The sequence below is a fragment of the Myotis nattereri genome (genome assembly GCF_964212035.1).
Source record: "Myotis nattereri genome assembly, chromosome: 5".
NCBI lineage: Eukaryota > Metazoa > Chordata > Mammalia > Chiroptera > Vespertilionidae > Myotis > Myotis nattereri.
Window position 1 is genome coordinate 61,611,093 of NC_138080.1, and position 20,881 is coordinate 61,631,973.

Sequence of the window (20,881 nt, forward strand, 5' to 3'; positions counted from 1 at the left end):
ATTGTCATCAGTGAGAAAATGGAAATGATTGGAGCCAAACCACCTTGTTACACACACACACACACACACACACACACACACACACACACACACTTCACATCTCAACATATCTCTTTCTCACAATTGTCTTTAGATCATTTTTTTGATGGCTCAGATGTGCCATTATTCATTGTCTCAAAAACAAATATTTCATTGGGAATGTATAATGGTACACCCACTATGGGAAACAGTATGGAGGTTCCTCAAAAAACTAAAAATAGAACTACCTTATGATTTAGTTATTCTCCTCCTGGGTATCTACCCAAAGGAATTAAAAGCAAGGTCTCAACAGATTTGCAAGCCCATGTTCAAAGTAGCACTATCCACAATAGCCAAGGGATGGAACAATCCAAATGTCCATCAAATGAGTGGCATATATACATATCACAGAATATTATTCAGCCTTAAAAAGGGAGGAGATTCTGACACATGCTATACCATGGATAACCTTGAGGAGATTATGCTAAATGAATATTCCAGTAATAGCAAGACAAATACTATATGATTCCACTTATATGACTTGCCTATAGTAATTAAATTCATAGAGACAGAAAGTCAAATGCTGGTTGCCAGGGCCTGAGGGGAGGGGGAATAGGAGCTATTTAATGAGTATAGAGTTTCAGTTTTGCAAGATGAAGAGCGTTCTGGAGATGGATGGTGTGGATGTGATTGTACTTAATACCCTTGAACTGTACACTGAAAATAGTTAAGATGGTAAATTTTATCTTATGGGTCTTTTACCTCAATTAGATATTTCCAACACAATTTTTCATCTTCCTTCCTTCCTTCCTTCCTTCCTTCCTTCCTTCCTTCCTTCCTTCCTTCTTTCCTTCCTTCCTTTTCTAGAGAAACCTTTACTTTATCTCCTGACATTCGAGCTATGATGCCTTTTTTCCCTCCTGATTGTCCATACAAGATTTCTTATACAGAAGAGTCACACCCAGTATCTCCATTCTTCACTGTTTGCTTCTGTTACTGACCCAAAACCTGGCATTCGTTTGCAGCACAGTTCTAGAGCTTAGTTATCCAATAAAGTAGCCACTAGTGGCATGTACTATTTTAAATTTAATTAAAATTAATAAGATTTAAACTTCAGTTCCTCAGAAGCACTAGCCACATTTCCAGCACTCAGTAGTCACATGCGGCTAGAGGCCCATGTGTTGGACAGTGTACATACAGAACACTTCCATCATCTCCGTGAGTCCCATTGGGCACACAGCACTGTCCTTGAACAAGGATTCTCGAAGTCATGAGAATCACCGTGGAGGCTTGCTAAAACACAGACTCTGGGCCCCACCCTCAGAGTTCAGGAAGTCTGGTGACTGGCTAAAGAGTGTGCATTTCTAACAAGTTCCCAGGTGATACTGATGCTGCTGGGTGCCCAAGAGGACCCCCGCTTACATCCCCAGTGAATTGCTCTGATACTAATCTAATGGTCTCAGTTCTCATTTCAGAGCTGCAACTGACACTGGGAATCTGACCACAAATTATTCTTCATTTTGTCCTGCTTTCTTGAAAGTGCTTTATTTTGATCTCTCACTGATACTCTTTCTTTGTCTCTGCCGACTTCTCTCATGTAATTAACAGGACCCATCTCCAACTACACGCTCACTTTCTTAGGGAGTTGTTGCACTTCCATTGTTTAGGACACCTCATATGTACGCACAGAAGATGCTCAAATAAACATCCCCTTATTTCTAAAGTCCTATCTTCAGGTTGGTGGAATACACCACTGCTCTTGGACACGATGATGTTAAAAACTGAGCTGCTAAGTCTCCACCCTCTCCGGGCAACGAGCTGATGCTTCCCGGATTTCTGATAATTGTTGCCGTGAATTTCTTTAAATGATGGTGAGATGCTTGCATGAAAAGCTCCATAGAAATGACAAGTATTGTGTATACCTGTTCATTAGATATTCATGCAGTTAGAGAAGTCACCACTGCAGTAGGCTGAGAGATTTCCTTAATGCCTTTTCTCCTGGCGACCAGCTGTTTTATAGACTTAATCTGCTTAATCCTGTCCATGAGATATAGTAGGGGGTCACACATGACTATGCCCATTTTCAAAGTAAGAACTGAGATACAGAAAAGTTTAAAAGAGTGACCAGTCACAAAACTGGCTATATTTCTTCCAGGAAACGCCAGCTCCAGTGCATGGCTGCCATACTGAGCCCCTAATTCCCATGCAAAGCCCCACTGTTAGAGAACACTCAGCTTCTGGGTTTCAAGCATAAAAAGAAATTGCTAAATGTGATTCAACTTGTACTCTGCATAATGTGTTTCTGTGACACTTCATAGTAATGAGATAATTACCATGGGTACAGTATTAGAGTATACATATTCTGATAAGTTGCAGCTGTAAGAAATCAGTAATGGACATTAATCATTCCATTTCATTCCTTACGAATCTCAGACTAGAAGTTAAGCTGCAGAGTTCCAACAAACCTAAAGGCGAATTTTATAGTCATCATTTCTGCCATTTATATGAAGACTTTATGAATACAATAGACTCTCCCTAATTTAAACTAATGGGAGCAAACAGCTGCCTGAATTGAGAAAAATCTGAATTGAAGTCTAGTAGTAAATATATACTACATGCAATATATTTAAAAGTAACAACCGCAATTCAGAGTAGGCTATCAAACTGTTAGTAAATAAACATCCTGGGGGAACTACTTTAATTAATATATGAGAAGAATTCATAATACTTGTATCAATTGTTTATTTAAATTTGAGTCTCTTGAGTCCTTGAGTTCTTGAGATCTATTTCTGTCTTAAGTAGGTTGAGCATTCTCTTTATAATCTTTATTATACCTATTCTTTCACATGGTAAGCTCCTTTTTTTGTACATAAGGATAAATATCAGGTTGGCCCTTAGCCAAGTTACAGCTAAAAGCAAAATTAACAGGAATTGAATTAACTGGGTTTTATGACACAATACATATAAACAGCTATAGCTAAAAAAACTTTTTCATGCTTTCAAATTTAGAAATTAGTTACATATTTTTGAAAGGTAAGAGAAAACCTAAAATGCCAGTTGGTTTATCTTCCAGCTATATCTATATGCACCTAGAGAGATCATACAACTCTAGGGGTTTTAGAAATTATTTTGTCCAGGTAAAAATGGAGGTAGAGAATAGTTGACTAACTTTCACAGTAGGCAAAGCTTGGTCAGGAGAGAAGTCATTCCAGGACTTAGGGTTTCTGACTTTGAGCCAGGATTAGGCCCACAACTATCGGCCTCTTCTAAGTCAGACATGCAGTGATGAATGCCCAGGAAAGGTGGGCAGCTCCTACTTGTAACCTGCTCCAGCACCTAATGCACAAGCTAGCACATCCAGGCTCTTCATGTACTTCAAGGCCATTTAATCAAAACCATTCATGGTGGAGATGGAGAAGAGCCATGCACTGTTCTATAAGTTAGTCAACTTGGCCAAATTGTAGTCACTGTTAGAATGGAAGCATCACTGTTGTCAGTGTCTGACAAGTGTTATACATAACAAAGATATTTTCCCATAGACACTTAACAAAATGAAAACGTGTAACAAGCTCTGAATTTCTTTGAAAGAAGGGGTCTTGTGCATCTTTCCCACCCTCCGCACCCTGCTTGGCACCTGACACCATGTAGACCGCCGTAAAGTAAAAAATTCTCTTAAACGAACCACGTAGTTTACACAGTTGGGTTTCTGTGTTTTTAAGATACTTGTGATTACAATTTAGGTATGATTTTCCTTCCAAACTCACTAAAACCAAGAAACCTTTGCAGAAGACTGTAATGAACTCTTGCTCTCTGACTTCAAATGAGGATCTTAGTTACTCAGTGACGACCAGCCAAGTCCAGCTGTCCATCTGAGTTAATAGTGCCTTCCAGGGTGGTTTTGCAAGTGAGTCATTGATTTGAATCCAGAGTCCAAATAGAGACTCTGTTAGAGCTGGAACAAGCCTGGAGATCGGGTAGCCCGGCCCCCTCATTTTATAATTGAGGAAACGGGGTCCAGAGAGGTTAAGTAACTGCTGCCCAATCACATCATTAAGTTTGTTTAGTTGCTGTGCTTTAGTGAGATGGGGACAACGCCACATGCATATTTTTGCTTTTCAAGTTCCTGACATTTTCTGTTGTGTACACTCAGGGTATTTTTAAATACTGATAAGCATGCGAATGCAAACCTTATTTAGTCAAATCTGGCAGGGTGGGCTGTGCTCAGTGAAATCTATTACATTGCCTTGCTTGATGCCTTTATGTTCAGCTCTTTTTTTGATTTACGGTGTTTGATTGGACAAAGGGTAACAACATATTTATTGCAATAAAAATTCTCTTTTCTTTTACATAATTAAAAAAGATCCCTCTAAAGTCATTTACTTTCACAAATACACACACACACACACAAAAATAGTTTATCTTGAAACTGAGACCAAGGTGAAAAAAATTCTGTCCCAGAGGAGTTTTAGAGAGCCACAACCATGCAAAAATAGGCAGTTACAAGAAAATACTATGCAAACTTAACTATAGCATTATAATGGAAACTGCATAAATAATATCTGGATGGCTAGGTAAGAAAGATAAAACCACTGAAATACATGCTTCTGACTCTACATTGTTACAGTACATTTACAGCGCACCACAATTTGAACAGAACATTGGCAAACTCTGACCCTGTTCCTGGCACAGTGATTTATTGCATGGGGCAGGGGCCATGGGGCCCGAGCAGGAAATCCTGACCATCATTCCTTGTGCTTCCTCTGAATTGTGTCACTGCCCTAGACTCTCTGTGTGTCTCTCCGAGGTGGATTATCCCTGTAACGTAACACATACTAAGCCTCAGGGAACAATAGTCATTATTCAGAGCCTCCTACATCATGACAGGCTCCTTCTGCCGACTCGGAGTTTTGCTTAGAGTCATCTCCAACTACACATCTTTGCTGATAGTTAAGGGGTAAGTGTGAAGTGTATTTTGAATTTTGGGTTAAAATTGAGAAACAAACACTTTTAAAAAATATACATTGTTGCCCTGGCTGGTGTGGGTCAATAGGGTAGAGCCTCATCCCGAGCACCAAAGGGTCACTGGTTGGATTCCCAGTCAGGGCACATACCCAGGTTGCGGGGTGAGTACAGAAGGCAACCAACTGGTGTTTCTCTCTCACATCGATGTTTTTTTCTCTCTCTCTTTTCTCTCCTCTCTCTCCCCAACCTTCTCCCTCTCTCTTTAGAATCAATGAAAAACGTATCTTTGGGTAAGGATTAACAAAAAAAAAAATTAAAATTATATATAGTTAAGCTCTGGACCAAGTAGCAATTGTTGAGCTAACTTGCCTCAAGACCAAGTCTGTGTTGTATTGATTTATAAGCCAAGGATGGCTTTAGCTATTTGCTTAGTCAGCCATGCAGGAATGATAGTAGGTCATGTTATGGGCTGAATCGTGTCCTCCCCCAAAATGCCTGTGTTGAAGCCCTAACCCTCAGTACCTCAGACCATGACTATATTTGGAGGTAGGCCTTTTAAGAGGTGGTTAAGTTAAAATGAGGACACTAAGGTGGCCTTAATCCGATCTGACTGGTGTCCTTATAAAAAGGGAAAGTTTGGACACACATGAAGACACCAGGGATGCACCCACACCGAGGAAAAGCCATGTGAGGGCACAGAGAGGAGGCACCATCTGCAAGCCAAGGAGAGAAGCCTCCGGAGAAACCAGACATACAAACACCTTGGTCATGGACTTCCAGCCTCCAGAACTGTGGGAAAATAAATGTCCATGGTTCTTTCAGCCACCCAGACTGTGGTGTTTTGTTATGGCAGCCGGAGCTGGCTAATACAGATCCCTCAAATATGTTACCTTTCGCAACCCATTTCTATCATTATCAAATCAGAAGTTAGCATTGCAAATGACCATCATGCCTGTCTTGCCTCCCAGAGCCTCTGGATAAATCCAAACTTCTTCACATGGCAGACAAGCCCTTCAGGACCTATATAGCTCTCATTTCTCAGCGCTTCCCCTTGCACTCTGGCTCAAGCCAGGGGCATTCACCTAGAAGCCACACCTTCTTCCTCCTCTGGTGTCTTCACCTCAAGGTGAATACTGCAAGTCTCAGCTTACATACAGTCCCTGCAGGAGGCCTTACCTCATCTGGACTGTGGCATTCCTCCCCTTTGTGCTACCACAGCACAGGCACCCTCGTCAGAGCTCACCTGCTGCTTCCCCTCAGCTCCGAAGGCTCTTGAGGTCAGAGACTGAATCTGATTCACTGGTGCATCCTTGGTGCTTGGTATAGAACCCGGCACACAGTTGATGTTCTGTTAGCTGAATCAAAGCATGAACACATTTGTGCAACATAGTCCTTCAAAAGAGCCATTGAGTGCCTCATCTGTGTAAGACACTGGGAGAGGACAGGGATACATTTCAACCAGATTAGTCTTCTTGGGCTGCCATGACAAAGTCACAGACAGGGGAGTACTGTGAGGGGAGGCTTAAACAACAGAAGTGTGTCTCCTCACAGTTCTGGAGACTAGAAGGCCAAGATCAAGGTGTCAGCAGGGTTGGTTTCTTCTGAGACTGTTGTCCTTGGCTTGCAGATGGCTGTCTTCTCCCTGTCTTCACATCGTGTTCCCTCTGTGTGTCTGTATCCGGATCTCCTCTTCTTATAAGGACACGAGTCAGATTATATTAGGGCCCAACCCCTAATGACCTCATTTTATTTTAATAACTTCTTTGAAGACCCTCTCCCCAAATAAAGTCACAAATAAAGTTACTGGGGATTAGAGCTTCAACATATGAGTTTGGAGAGGACATGATTAAGCCCACATTAGTTGTGAGCACTGGCTTCATCTTTAGCACCTTGAGGTACTCCTGGAGTGGCCGTAGACGACCACATTGCTGACTCCTTTGGAAAATTATTTGCCATAAAGGTTCGGTGGTAAACATACATCATCAGGAAAGGGGCATTTTGGAGTTGATTGTTGTTTTCAGGGGTGGGAGTGCACTATAAGAATTCCACCCCACCGAGAATAAAGTCCTAGAGGGCTAAAATAATGAAAACATTTCAGAATATATGGTGATTGCCAACACTAACATCCTCACTGGAAATTCCCGCTCTGAAATGGTCAGTATTTGGTTAACCTTGAGAAATTCTGTGGTCACGTGTCCAGTTCCCACCCAGGATGAAAACATCATCACTTCTCCTGGACTGTCCGGACGGGAGAGCTCTGTGGGGCACGGTCAAGTCCTGTCTTCTATGTTCTGGTTGGACAGAGAGGATTTAGCCTTCCTCGCCGCAAAAGGCTGGGAAAGGGTCCACCCAGGCTCAGCCCTGGTCACTCCCTGTGCATAATTGAAATCACTGCCCACAGAATTCAGGGTGAGGTTGTAGGGAAGAGGCTGTGTAAGTGACTCTGACTGTTGCTATAACAACAGGACCGTGGTCTAATTTCTTCTGAAAAATGAATTTCAGCTGGTAGGATGGAGCTGAGCAGCTTCTCCCCACAGATTAAAAGCTCTGCGACAGCCTCCCTAGCTCTTCTGTGTGTGGACCGAGTGCGTGGAGCCGGTTCAATCACATCCACGTTCATGTGAATGTGAGAACGTGCCTGTCTGTGTGTGGTCATCTTCACCCACCGGTGATTCATCCCGGAGAGGAAAATCCTCTAGTTCTGCCTTTCCCCTATTTGTGAACAAAGTTACTGAAGACATTGTAAATATGGCAGTCCCCTTGTTGGTACAAGTCCCTTAGCTTCCAGCTTTGGGGTAAAAGCATGCTACTATGGAATGGAGGTCTGGGAATCAGATGCCTTCTAGAAAGATGCTATTCTATGTCCATATCCTATTTGCTCACTCACTAAGATGGTGAGTGTGTGTGTGTGTGTGTGAGAGAGAGAGAGAGAGAGAGAGAGAGAGAGAGAGAGGCCGAGGGAGAGGGAGAGAGAGAGAGAGGACTTCTTTTCCAGCAGGCAGCTGTTAGCTTTGCTTTATGCAAACTGCAACTCACAAGGAAGAGCAATGTCTGACCTCTTTGAGGGAAGCGAGAGGCTTTTTATAGACTAGGCCATCTTATTTCAATACTGTTGTTTGCCAAAGGGAGATAAACACGTGCTGGGATTTTATGCAAAAGCAGTGCCGGGCCTGGGCACTGGGCGCTCTGCCTCCCTGTGCGGGTGCAGGGCTTCCGGGCCGTGGAGACGCTCCTGGAAGGGGCTGCCAACAGAAATGAGAATGTCTCGTTGAAAATCAGGGACGTTTTGAGTAAACAGTGAAATTAAAATATTCTTGATTCCTACCCAAGGGAGAGAAAAGTACTCAGCCTCCCTGAAGTGTCTCTCCCTCCCGCCTCCCTCCTCCCAGGAAGTAAACAAATGGAAATCTGGAGCTTAGTTCCAACATGCCTGTTCTTTGGTGTGTGCGGTTGGTGTAAGTCTCCAGCTGTGAATGATGCAGATGAGATGTGATCTTCTCATTTGCCCTCTTCCTCCCTCTGGTTTTTCCCTCTTTCCTCACCCACCCCCTTCACCGTCATTTCTTTACAGCTCTAAATAAAATCCCATTAGGAATCTCGGGTTGTAATACAAGGTCGCGCTACAGGCGTGTTTGAATGGATAATGTATGCATGACTTTTAGTAAACAATATCAGGAGATATTCCTGAGGAAGTTGTTTCTTCTTCTTAAAAATAAATAGAATGTAGCATGTCTGTGTGCTTATGGAAATGAAAAGGCAGAGCAGCTCAGGGTTCAGATGTTGTCGTCTGAGGGCAACTGCAGAGCTCAGCGGAGCTTTTCCCACGGAGAGCTACCTGGCGCAGGGGGCTGCCACCCGGGTGCACGCAGCTGCCGCCTCCTGAAGCGTTCAAGGCTGCAGCTCTCATCACGCCTCAAACACATGCTAAATCTGCACAGTAACATCCTCCCTCGTAGAGGAGCACGCCTTTCTGTGAATCAGGCAGATCTGACTCAAAGACGTGAACACATCCTCCCAGACTGTCACGACGCAGGCGTGGAAAACACTTTTTCAGAATTTCTAAGCAATGTTTGCTCACGTTTGATCAGGACAGGAGTTGGCAGGCACAGAACAGCAGAGTGGGTGAGAGCACGGAGTGAGAGGCAAGTGGGACTGAGGAGAGCTCTGCTCTGGGCTCTGGGACACACTCCTGTCCTCTCTGGTTATTGTGAGAATTAATCAAGGTAATACATGGAAAGCATTTAGCCTGATGCCTGGTACATGGTAAGTCCTCAGCCAATTAGAATCTTAAATGACATGAATGTCCTGAGATATTTAGTAAGCAGTGAATCAGACCCTCTGATAAAAACAGAAGTGCAGCGCTTTCTCCTGAACATTTTGTGAGATTTGAAAATCATATAGCCTTGGCATTTGCAGAAATAGCAGTCTCAGTTTTAATGAGTTCATAATTTGCTCAGACACTGATTTAAACTAACTGTACAGAGCTCATGAAAAACTTTACAACTTGAGATATAAAGGATCCACAGGATTCACATGACCGAAAATACAATTTATTCATTCAGTTCAGAGAAAGCCACAGGCTTGTGTGAACATTTATGTATTTGGAAATATGGAGATTTGAAGAGACCTTGGAACCCACCAGTTGTAAATGTCAGCAGCCTCAAATGCTCTGCTGATGTTTTAGGATCCATTCTCAGTAGTTATTGTGCGTTTAACTGGTGCTGATTACATGTTTAAAAGTAACTGAAGAATCAAAGCATACCTGAGATTTCAGCCACACCCAAAAAGACTCAAAATGCTTTTAAAGGGGACCTTCCTCTGGTACCCACAGCTGGAGTTGGGTGAGCATCCATGCTCCCAACACTGAAGAGAGTGACAACCCTCCTGTATATTCCTGAGACTACTTGGGAATAGAACTTTAAATCTGACTCTTAGAAAAAGGAAAAGGATCATGGTCATTTCTAAGATTAACCTCAGAGTCCTCCAGAATATTCTGAAGGGTCCTGTTCCCCTGGGCTGGGGGCTCAATGGTGCCCCTGCATTTCCTTGGGCCTCTGAAGCTGAGTTTTCAGGTGCCCGTTAGGAGGAGAGGCCCCTGTTCAGATGATCCTTTTCTTCCTGGAGCATTACAGAATGGAGGTTTCTAACTGCTCAAGGCTGACAGACATCCCCTCCAGTGACCCAGATTGCTGCCCACTGACCAGGTTCGGAGAATCTGTGTTCTCGGATGATCAAAAGTAGAGGTTTTAAACTCTTGGCTCTCAGGGAACTAGTGTGTGTGTATGTGTGTGTGTGTGTCCACATGAATTTTATTGTGTAGTAAAGTTCCTTCCCCTCAGACATAATGTTAGCAGTGTACAAGGCTGACAAGGGAGACCTCAGGAGCTGTGATAGGTTCCTACATTCTTGTGTGTCGCTCTATCCTTCACATAGATCTCCTTAAGACAAACATATTCAACTTTTGTCGGTCCATGTCTGACACGGGTTCGCTTTCTGGGGTGGTCTTTGTTCTTGGGAATGAGTCCACCCCTCAGCACTAGCACACAGGCCATGGCACACCCTCAGTTCATTGCATGAAAATGAAGGCAAGTGTATAACGTGGAAAGGGGAAATGTCTAGGACAGGGTGAGTGCGTGCCAAAACCAGCAAAATCTCTGACTCAAAATTCTTCTGCATGCCAACCCTAATTTTTTGAAAACATGTTATGCCTACTTGATATCTCTTAAGGTGTATGTATGTGAAGAACCTTGAAGAAATAATAAAATTCATTCGAGCGACAAAATCACAGTATATGATGATGAAAAATACATTTATTTTTTAATATATATATATATGTACACTGATAGTCCGACAGAAAACTTTATGACTCCGTTTGATATTATCAGTGGGACTTTTGCTGCTACATCACTGATGACAGAGATTTTACATCAGGCTTCTATTTCGTGACCTTCAGAGACATGTACGAGCTACTACTTTTATCCATCAGGCTACTCCTATTACAAGACTTAACAAAATTCATCACTGAGAACAAAGATTCACAAGCGTATGTGGATGAAACCAAAACACTGGTCGGATCTAGGAAGGCAGGGGGAGTTAAGGCAGAGGCGTAGAAATTGCTCTGCCTTTCTCGTTAATCCATGTCTATGGTCTTTAAGATAACTTGTTATGTAAAATTATTTATTTATCTAAGATGCACCTATACTGAATTTATCTGAAAAATAAGAAAGTCGATATTAAGAAAAAAAATTGTAAATGGAAGATTATAAGAGAGGATTTCGCGTGCCAGCAAAAGTTACTGGCGTGCCATGTTTGGCACGTGTGCCAGGGGTTGCCCACCCCTGGTCTAGGATACTCCCTGCCCAGAGAAACCTAAAATACAAAAAATAAACATTGTCATGAAAAGTCTTGTAGACATCCAGCAAGCTTCTGCAGAATCCCAGGTCCTCTGAGGTTGGAAGCATCTCACCCCGAGTGTTGTTCCCTAGCCCTGTCTATGAGCTGTCCCAGAATGTCACTGGTGAACATTTTATATTGACATCGGGTTTGTGTGTGTACATGCGTGTGTGTATTTTAATCAAACCAATAACTTCAGAATGTCATAACTTGAACAGAATTATTAATGTAGTTCAGAATTCCTAAAAACTGGAGACCCTGGTTCAAATCTGGTAAGTGTCTTTAGATACCTGTGCATTTAACCTGTGTCCCAATCTGGGCCCCACTTTGGGCTCCTGAATCAGAAACTGTGGAAGTGAGACCAAGAAATCTGCATTTCTCACAGTAGCCCAGGTCACTTAAAGTTGGATAATCAGTGGTCCAGAAAATTGGACCACTTAATAACCCTCAAAAAATCCTTTCTAAGGGCTCTGAAATCTAGGAGACAACTCTGAAAATGCTCTGCACACTATTCATATTCTGCTAATTAAAATATCTAATGAGTATTCTGGGTCACTCATCAAATGCCTTAACTAAGCAAGTCGAATTTGCCTATGTGTTCCTGTGCGAGTTATCTGCTGGCAGAGTGAGGAGAGAATAACCATATGAAAATCGATTCAGTGAGTCATCTTCTGGTTTGACCAGAGCAGATCAGAATGACAAAAATGTTCTTTTTGAGCGTCGAAATTAGTTATAGCATCTGCAAACTGCGATTCCAGTTCATCTTTCAGTATTAGGAAATAGCTGTGTCTCTAATAGTTGGTGAAGGGAGTTCACTCACATTTTTGGTTGGGGGTGGGGTGCTTTGGTGGATGAAAACTTGAAGTCTTTTTATGGAAGTTTAAAATTCAATTATGAAAATAGCCAGCATTTTCAGTTCATGTAAGTGTCAAAACGTGTGACCTTAGCAATGTCACGTCAGGTCTCTGGGTTTCAGCCTCAGCCTCCCTTCCACGATTCTCTTCATATGCTCTCCATTGTTCTCATCATAGTTTCCCTGAATCCTTACTGTCCTCAGAAATATTAAGGAGGGGACAGTCCACAAGCCATTTCCAGCATAAATAAATGTTATGTTTAATCAGTTGCCACTAAAATACTATACAGGCCAACATTTTCAAGTACTTGCTTTGAGGGTCAATGACTTAAGCTCAGTGTTGTTACTTCAGAGATCTTTTTAGGGTTTATCCATTCCTACCATCCCATGAAGGAGAAAGAAAGCAGCTATAGGACAATATGTATTAGGATGACTTGGGATCACATGGAGGGTCCCCAAGATCAGGAGTTGTGGGGCGGGACCATCACAAGAGCCTACACTGAAGGTAATGTCTAAGCTGACTCATGGAAGACAAAGGAAGTTAGTCAGATGAAGAAGTTGGATAAGAGTATAGCATATGCAAAGGCTCAGAAGAGAGAGAATAAACACTGTATGTGCTGAGAGCTGCAGATAATTAAGTATAACGAAGGTTTAGAGTCGACTGGTGTTGGAGGGCCAGTTGGGGAAAGAAGGTCGGAGGTGATCGCTAAGACAAGAAAGGTAAGCGGGGTCAAGTTGTGGAGGGCCTGTGCGCCAGACGTCCATGATGCTGAAGTCATTGGACAGCTCCAAAGAGCTGCAGATGAGCAATGGCCTGGATCAGGCTCACATCTACTCAGAAAAGCACAGCCATGTCGCAGAGAATGGGTTGGAGGGCAGGCGGGCCTGGCACAGGGAGACTACTCAGGAGCTGCTGCAGAAGTCAAGAGAGAAGTGATGATCTGAACTAAGGTAGTGTCATCGGGGGTGGAAGATGAGAATTTGAAATTTATTAATGATAAGAACAGACAGTTGTTGAGGTTTAATTGGGTGTGGGTGGTGGGGAGAGGGTGGAATCAAGGGTGGTTCCGGAAAACAGTCTGAGGGAACATCAGACTGTTCGCATTGGAGTCAGTGCCGCAGAAGAAGGTACGGCTGTGTTTCATGGTCCTGGATGAGGGTGTAGTGTGGGCTGTGGAGTCAGACCAGGGTTACAAGGTAACACCTATCTCTTAGAATCATCAGGAGTAGAAGACAAGGAATCTGATGGTTTACCCTGATATCTTCCATCCTAAAGTAGTCATTAATAGCAGTGTCATCATCTTTATTCCCAAGCTCTGTGAACATGCCCAATTTTATGCAAAATCAGGACAAGGCATAAGAGGTGTGGGCTTTGGGGAGGGAAGGAAATTGGGTGTGTGTGTGTGTGTGTGTTTAACTTACTAGCACTGCTGAAAGTCTAAAGAAAGAAAGAATGTCTTTTTTTGTGGACATACTGACCCTGAGAATCTCAGGGAATAGGGTTCCTCTATGTCAGCAGGGGCTGTAATCTTAGCCCTGTTCCTCCTTGTTATGGGTGTCATCCACCCTCCCCATCCCACCTTCTCCAAAGCTCTGCCCCTTTCCCTGTAGAGCCAGCAGGACCTACACATGACCAACCCCAAAGGTTTGCTGTGAAAACTAAATATAGTCCTTTGTGAAAGGGCTGTATAACCCCAAGGGCACAGCTATTCTTGTTACTACTGGTCTGGGTATCATCTCTCTCTCTCCCCCTACATACCCCCCCCCCCCCAACAGTTTCACAGAAACACACACCATTGAGCTACAGCGTGTAGACCAGAGACTGGTGCTGGAGCCAGTGTGAAGCAGGAGTTGTTTCCTTCAGAGTCACTGACAGGTGATAGTGGCCCATAGTGTCACTGGCATGGGGTGAACAGTGTGCTTCAGCTCCTGGCACCACAGCGTCCCTTAATGGGAGAAAACACTTATAATAATAGTAACCCAGGAGCAAGGAAGCTGATGCTCAATAAAAAGTTCCTGTGATTTTTCCACGGGGGCACAAATCATAGCATTGGAAGGCAGAAGAGCCAGGGACTCCCTAAGACAAGGATGTTTGGGATGAGACTGATACCTGGGTCCTGGAGAGGTGGGGAAGTCACAAGGACATTTCCTCGTGTAGTCAGCCATTCTCTCTCTCTCTCTCTCTCTCTCTCTCTCTCTCTCTCTCTCTCTCTTTAATTGATTTCAGAATGGAAGGGAGAGGGAGAGAGATAGAAACATCAATGATAAGAGAGAATCATTGGTCGGTTGCCTCCTGCACCCACCCCCCTACTGGGGATTGAGCCCACAACCCAGGCATGTGCCTTTGACCAGAATTGAACCCAGGACCCTTCAGTCCACAGGCCGATGCTCTATCCACTGAGCCAAACCAGCTAGGGCTAGTCAGCCATTCTCATGCTCACTGAGCAGAGAGCTTGTGAGTTAGTCTTCCAAAGCACCCAGGTTCTATCCCTTCCTGCCCACTCTCCTTCTCCTTCCCCAGAGGCGTGAGGAGAGAATCAGACTCTCAGAACCACCTTTCCATATAGCAGCGGGTGCTGAGACAGTGGGGATGCTATTTGGGACACAACTAAACAAAATATAAAAACCACACCATAGCTTCAGTGTCTTCAGTGGGTCTTTTTTATATTCCTAAACGCTGACACATGAAGTATATGTCAAGATTTGGGTTAAAGGGGCCAGCAGGAGAGAACTTGAGGCTTTCAATGACAAAGAAATTCTTAGCATTCACTCAGGTTGAATGCTGGAAATCTATTTGATTTGAACCTCAACAACCTGGAGCTGTTTTACAATCTAGGACACGAATGCATTAGCACTTGGACGTGGGCTTGAATTGCAAATTTGATTTTTGTTGTTCACATTTTAAAAGGTTCACCAGATGCTTGGAAAACATTAGGGTTTTGCGGGCTAGCGAACAGAAATACTGTCATTCTACCTATCTGTGTCTTAGAGATCAGGAAAGTAATCTCTCCCAGTTGCAGTTGTGGCTATTAGTATCAGTGAATTTTTAAAATAATAATAGCTAAGGTTTAATGGGTGCTCACTGGACTCCAGGCACGAAGCTAAGTGCTTTCCATATTATTTCATTTAAGTTCAGCTTCAGGGTAACTCTATGAGCTACCTATTACTCACCCATTTTGCAGATAAGGAAACCAAGGCTTAGGAGAGGTTCCATGTTGTCCAGGATTCATTCATTCAACGTGTGTTTATCATGTGTCTACTGTGAGCTGCTGGGGACTCAGTAGTGAACAAAACAGGGAAGTCCCTACCCTCATATAACTCAGTATCTAATAGTGGGTATCACAGCTAACAGTTATTAAGTTCCAGGACACAGGTATATGTTTTAACTCTTAAGTGAGGGCCGTGGGTTTGAATCCAGGCATTCTGACTCCAAAGCCTGTGCTCCTGTGTCTGTGTTACTGCCCTTCACGGCTTCACCCAGATAGGCCCGCTCTGCTGGTAAGAGGTGAAACTTGTGATTCCCAACCAGACCTGCCCTTGTCCATGGTCTTGGCCACCACTGTTCTACTGAGGAACAAACAGAGTGTTTGTCTTTATTTTCTCCATCCTGCCCCATCCACTCTGTGGCCCTACAACAGAATGGTGGGCCCTGACTTTCTAAAGTAAAGTCAGGTTCATCTTTAAGACAAGAGCTTATTTGTTTTAAGGCGAACATCGCTTCAGGACGTTTCCCAGGGCCCCGCATTGTTTCCTTCAGGCCCTGAGGCTGTGATATTTGAACTTGCCGCTCTGTGTTGGAGCTACATTCAAGTATCTGCCACACCTATGATCAGAACCACAGTCTCCTGGTTTGTTCAATAAATCACATCATTTTAAACAGTGTCTACCTAATATGAAGACTTGAACCAATATCTTCTTTGAAGTTAATTCCAGTGCGTCCCCATTCGGGCTTTGTTTTTAGCAATTCAGGGGCTTTTACTAAGTGAGCGCAGACAGTGTTTGGTGTTGTGATTAAAAATATAAGATTTAGGAACAAGGGCTGGACTGGATTTTCACCCAAGGACCTTTTCTGTTTGCTTTTAACATGGATTTCTCTACTTATGGGAGAACAGCAATAAAGTGGCACTTCTTAGAATCCCTACCTCATCTCCGGACGGGTTTTATTTCACACGGGGCTCCTCTGGAGCCTGGTCAGTTCCACGTGTGAGTGCCTAGTGCAGGGTCCAAGGGAATCCTGCTCCTTTCTTCCCTGGAGGACTGCTCCTCCTGCCCTCCCCATGTGTTCTGCCTTCTACCCTCGACTCTGAGAAGCTACAAAACCCCAGCTAACCCCATATTCTCTTCCTTTTGTCACCCATTGAATATTTGCCCAGTACTTACTTTCTGCCAAGTGCTTTTACCAGAAATCCTACACACTTCCCTTTTCTGGCAGAAAGGAAGGGGGCAGACAGATGAATTGGGTTTATGGCTTATAAATTCATAGAATTAGCAAGACTTTTCTTAATTTGACTTAAATGAGTCCAGTTAAGTAGGCACAACACACTCCAAAGTATGAGATCCCATTCTTGGGGATGCAGAATCTCAAAGGCAGGCATTCCTTATGGTCAATGGGACAGCCTTCCTGCTCTGATTTAAGCTCACCTCTTTTAGCCTCTATGAATTGCACAACAGAATCATTCTCTCAGTTTGCCATTATTTGTTAACCACTGCACTGAACTTGAACACAAGGTGCAGCCCCACCAGACACAGTGATCAAGTCAGCTATAGTCACACCTTCCTGGAGCTCACTAAACAGACACTTACATAATTGCCCCAAAGTATAGTAGGACCTATGATGGGGAAGTAGAGATTGCTTGGAAAGACTTACTCCAGCATATCCAACCTAGTATAGGTGAGTCAAAGAAGACCGTGGGGAATGGCTATAAGAGAAGATTTCTTAAAGTAAGTGAAGTCTAAAATACAACCAGAAAGATGAGCAGCTGTTAACCTGGGGAAGGAAGGGTGGAAGGGAAGCAGTATATTCCAAGAAAAGAAAACAAAATGTCCAAAGTCCTGGAAGCAGAGCAAAGCTTGGCACACTTAAGAAACTGAAGTTTCAGGAGAATTTATAGAACATGTCCGGAAGGTGATGGGGAGGTGATGCTAAGCTGAGAAGGAAGAAGATGTGCCTGGAATGATGACCAAAAGAGCCAGGTGAAGTAGGTTCAGTTTCGGTTTTAATCTGAAGACAATGGAAATCACTACAAGGTTATAAGCAAGAAGGGCGATATGTTTTGTTTTGTTTTGTTTGTTGTTTTTTCTTTTTTGGTTTTGTTGAAAAATGTGGCAGCGCAGTGAATAAATTGATAGAAAGCAAAGCAATGCATAAAAGAATAGGTGAAAGAGTAAATGGATGGATGAACGAAGCCAAGACATGGAGATCAGTTAGGAGACTGTTGCAACGGTCTAGCAAGAGATAATGGTATCCTGGCCAAGGATAGTAGCAGTGAGGTTGGAGGTGAGTCGGTGTATAAGAGTAATAGTTTGGATGCAGAATCCATAGGACTTGGTGATTGGTGATGTGAGGTGTTTCAAGAAGAATGCTCACGTTTCTGATTTGGGTAACTGGGTAGTACTGAGATGAGGACCAGGTTTGAGTAGGAAAAGATAATCAGCTCAGTGTTGAGACATGTTGAGTTGTAGTTGCCCAAGAAACATCTGGTAAGAAAGCATTGGAGTTAGTGGAGCTCAGCAGAGAAGGGAGGGCTGGGTATGTTGTTATGAGGTCACTAGCCTAGAGAAGTTAGTTGAAGCTGTTGTGATGGGTGAAATCACCTAGGCTAGGGTGTAGAATGGGTAGGGGGGAAAAAAGCTTAAGATCAAACAATGAAGAATTCTATCATTTAAGGGAAAGAAAGAATACATAGGGAGCTGAGGAAGAGCAGGTGGTGAGACAGGAGGAAATCCAAGAAAGCATGAGGGCATGGAAACCGAAGGAGGCATGCCCTTAGGCAGAGTGGGCTACTGCATCACCGGGTGCTGGGAGGTCTTGTAAAATAAGAACTCAGAGGAAGTTTGGGCTTATGTTAACCGTTCATCTTCATTTCTGCACTCTTTAGTAAATGTGTTAAATTTTCTCTTCGTAGAGGCTTTTTATTGTTCTTTAAAAATATTGTTTATTTAATTCCTTAATGTTCTCAATGAAGAGATGACACAAATTTAAGTAAGTGTTAACATCTTCCTCAAGTATAGTACATTTTGGTCCAAGTGTCACATTTAGCATTCAGTTGAAAATAGTAATAGATGATTCTCACTCTCCAATCTTTAGTTTGTTTTCTGTCTCTTAGCTTTGTGGGCTCTGCTTCTTAGAAGTTAGTGGACAGCAATGCATTTCACCACACTGAAAGAGTCAACTATGAGCTGGAGATTTAATCATTCTCTTTCCTATTTCTTTTCCAGCTCCAGGAGACTGTGAAAAGGAAGTTGGAAGGAGCCCGATCACCACTTAATGGAGACCAGCAGAATGGTGCTTGCGATGGGAGTTTTTCTCCGACCAGCAAGCGAATACGAAAGGACATTCCCACCGGGATGGAAGCCATCAACAGTTTGCCCAACAACATGCCACTGCCTTCAGCTTCTCCTCTGCACCAACTTGACCTGAAGCCTTCTTTGCCCTTGCAAAATAGCGGGACTCACACTCCTGGGCTCCTAGAAGACCTAAGTAAGAATGGCAGACTCCCGGAGATTAAACTGCAGCCTGTTAATGGTTGTAGTGACCTGGAAGATAGCTTCGCCATCTTGCAGAACAAGGACCTCAAACAAGAACCTCTAGACGACCCTACTTGCATAGACACATCAGAAACATCTCTTTCAAATCAGAACAAGCTGTTCTCAGATATTAACCTGAATGACCAGGAGTGGCAAGAATTAATCGATGAGCTGGCCAACACGGTTCCTGAGGATGACATACAGGACCTGTTCAATGAAGACTTTGAAGAGAAGAAGGAGCCAGAATTCTCTCAGCCAGCGACAGAGACCCCTCTCTCCCAGGAAAGTGTGAGCGTGAAGAGCGACCCCTCTCACTCTCCTTTTACACATATCTCCATGGGATCTCCCCAGACGAGGCCTTCTTCTTCCGGTCCTCCCTTTTCCACCGTCTCCACGGCCACCAGTTTACCTTCTGTGGCCAACACTCCTGCAGCTCCGAACTCCGCCAGCTCCCCAGCAAACTGTGCGGTCCAGTCCCCGCCAACTCCAAACCCAGCCCACACCCCGGGCCAAGCTCCACCTCGGCCTGGCAATGGTTATCTCCTCAATCCGGCAGCAGTGCCGGTAGCTGGCTCGGGGTCAGGCCCGGGGGCTGTGCCCAGCTCCGACATGTCTCCAGCGGAGCAGCTCAAACAGATGGCAGCGCAGCAACAGCAGAGGGCCAAGCTCATGCAGCAGCAGCAGCAGCAGCACCCAAACCAGACTTCCAGCTGGTCCCCGTTAGGGCCTCCATCCAGTCCATACGGCGCAGCTTTCACTGCAGAAAAACCAAATAGCCCCATGATGTACCCCCAAGCCTTTAACAACCAAAACCCCATAGTGCCTCCGATGGCAAACAACCTGCAGAAGACGACAATGAATAACTACCTCCCGCAGAATCACATGAACATGATCAATCAGCAGCCAAATAACTTGGGTACAAACTCCTTAAACAAACAGCACAACATTCTCTCTTATGGCAACACGAAGCCTCTGACCCATTTCAATGCGGACTTGAGTCAGAGAATGACGCCACCCATGGCCAATCCCAACAAAAGCCCCCTGATGCCCTACATCCAGCAGCAGCCGCCACAGCAGCAGCAGCCGCAGCTCCAGGCTCCCAGGGCGCACCTGAGTGAGGACCAGAAACGCATGCTTCTCATGAAGCAGAAAGGAGTGATGAACCAGCCCCTGGCGTACGCAGCACTGCCGTCCCACGGTCAGGTAGGTGGGAAAGTGATGCCCCCCTTGCGCCGTGCAGTTGTGCATTTCAGACTGTCCCCGTGGGATGCTTTGGCACCAGCAGGGCTTACTTGCCTGTGGAGATGTGTCCTACACATCCTCATGGGGTTGTCAGGTTTGGGTTTGGGGTTTTTTTCCTTCCTTTTCTCTAAGAGATGGAAAAGGTTAGCCGGATTAACTTGCCTGTAGTTGAATGCCTGAAGTTTGATCCCCAGTGGCAGATAAGAAGTGAGAAATTACATAAGGCCCTCACTCCGAGGAGGCAGTGCTGCAGTGGCCCCAGGGCCAGGCCGGTCTCCTTATCTCCCAGGTCTTTCCGTCGTCGTACACTCGGCCTTGCAAAGGCCAGAGCCTTTGGGGATCTCTGCAACGCTTTGATGAAGCCCTCAACAGCCTTTGCCTAGCTTTCGGAGTTGTGAATCCTGGACATTTGGGTTCTTGATGTTCAAATCTGAGAGCGTTTACTGTATTTTCAGAGTGACCTGCAGGATAGACTTTTGTAGGATTTGTCGCTGAACTAAGGCAGTTAGAAGCTGCTTCAAGCTCGTGACTTGGGAGTGCAGTCAAACCTCGCCAGTTTATTCAGCTCTAATTCAGGGAAATTCAATGGTGCCTGTACCTTAGTATCCAAACAAACTCCTCTCTCCCACTTCCCGGCTTCCTGGTTTGGACAGCAGGGAATAGATC

The 20,881-nt window shown here is 44.2% G+C and overlaps 1 protein-coding gene across 1 annotated transcript in view; it reads left to right on the forward strand.

Moving 5' to 3' along the window:
- The window catches only part of MAML3 (mastermind like transcriptional coactivator 3), a 388,367-nt gene that overhangs the window by 212,015 nt on the left and 155,471 nt on the right, over nt 1-20,881 (forward strand). Inside the window, exon 2 of the mRNA XM_081093490.1 lies at nt 18,665-20,176. Within this exon, the coding sequence (XP_080949616.1) occupies nt 18,665-20,176 (1,512 nt within the window). The remainder of the gene's footprint in view (nt 1-18,664; nt 20,177-20,881) is intronic.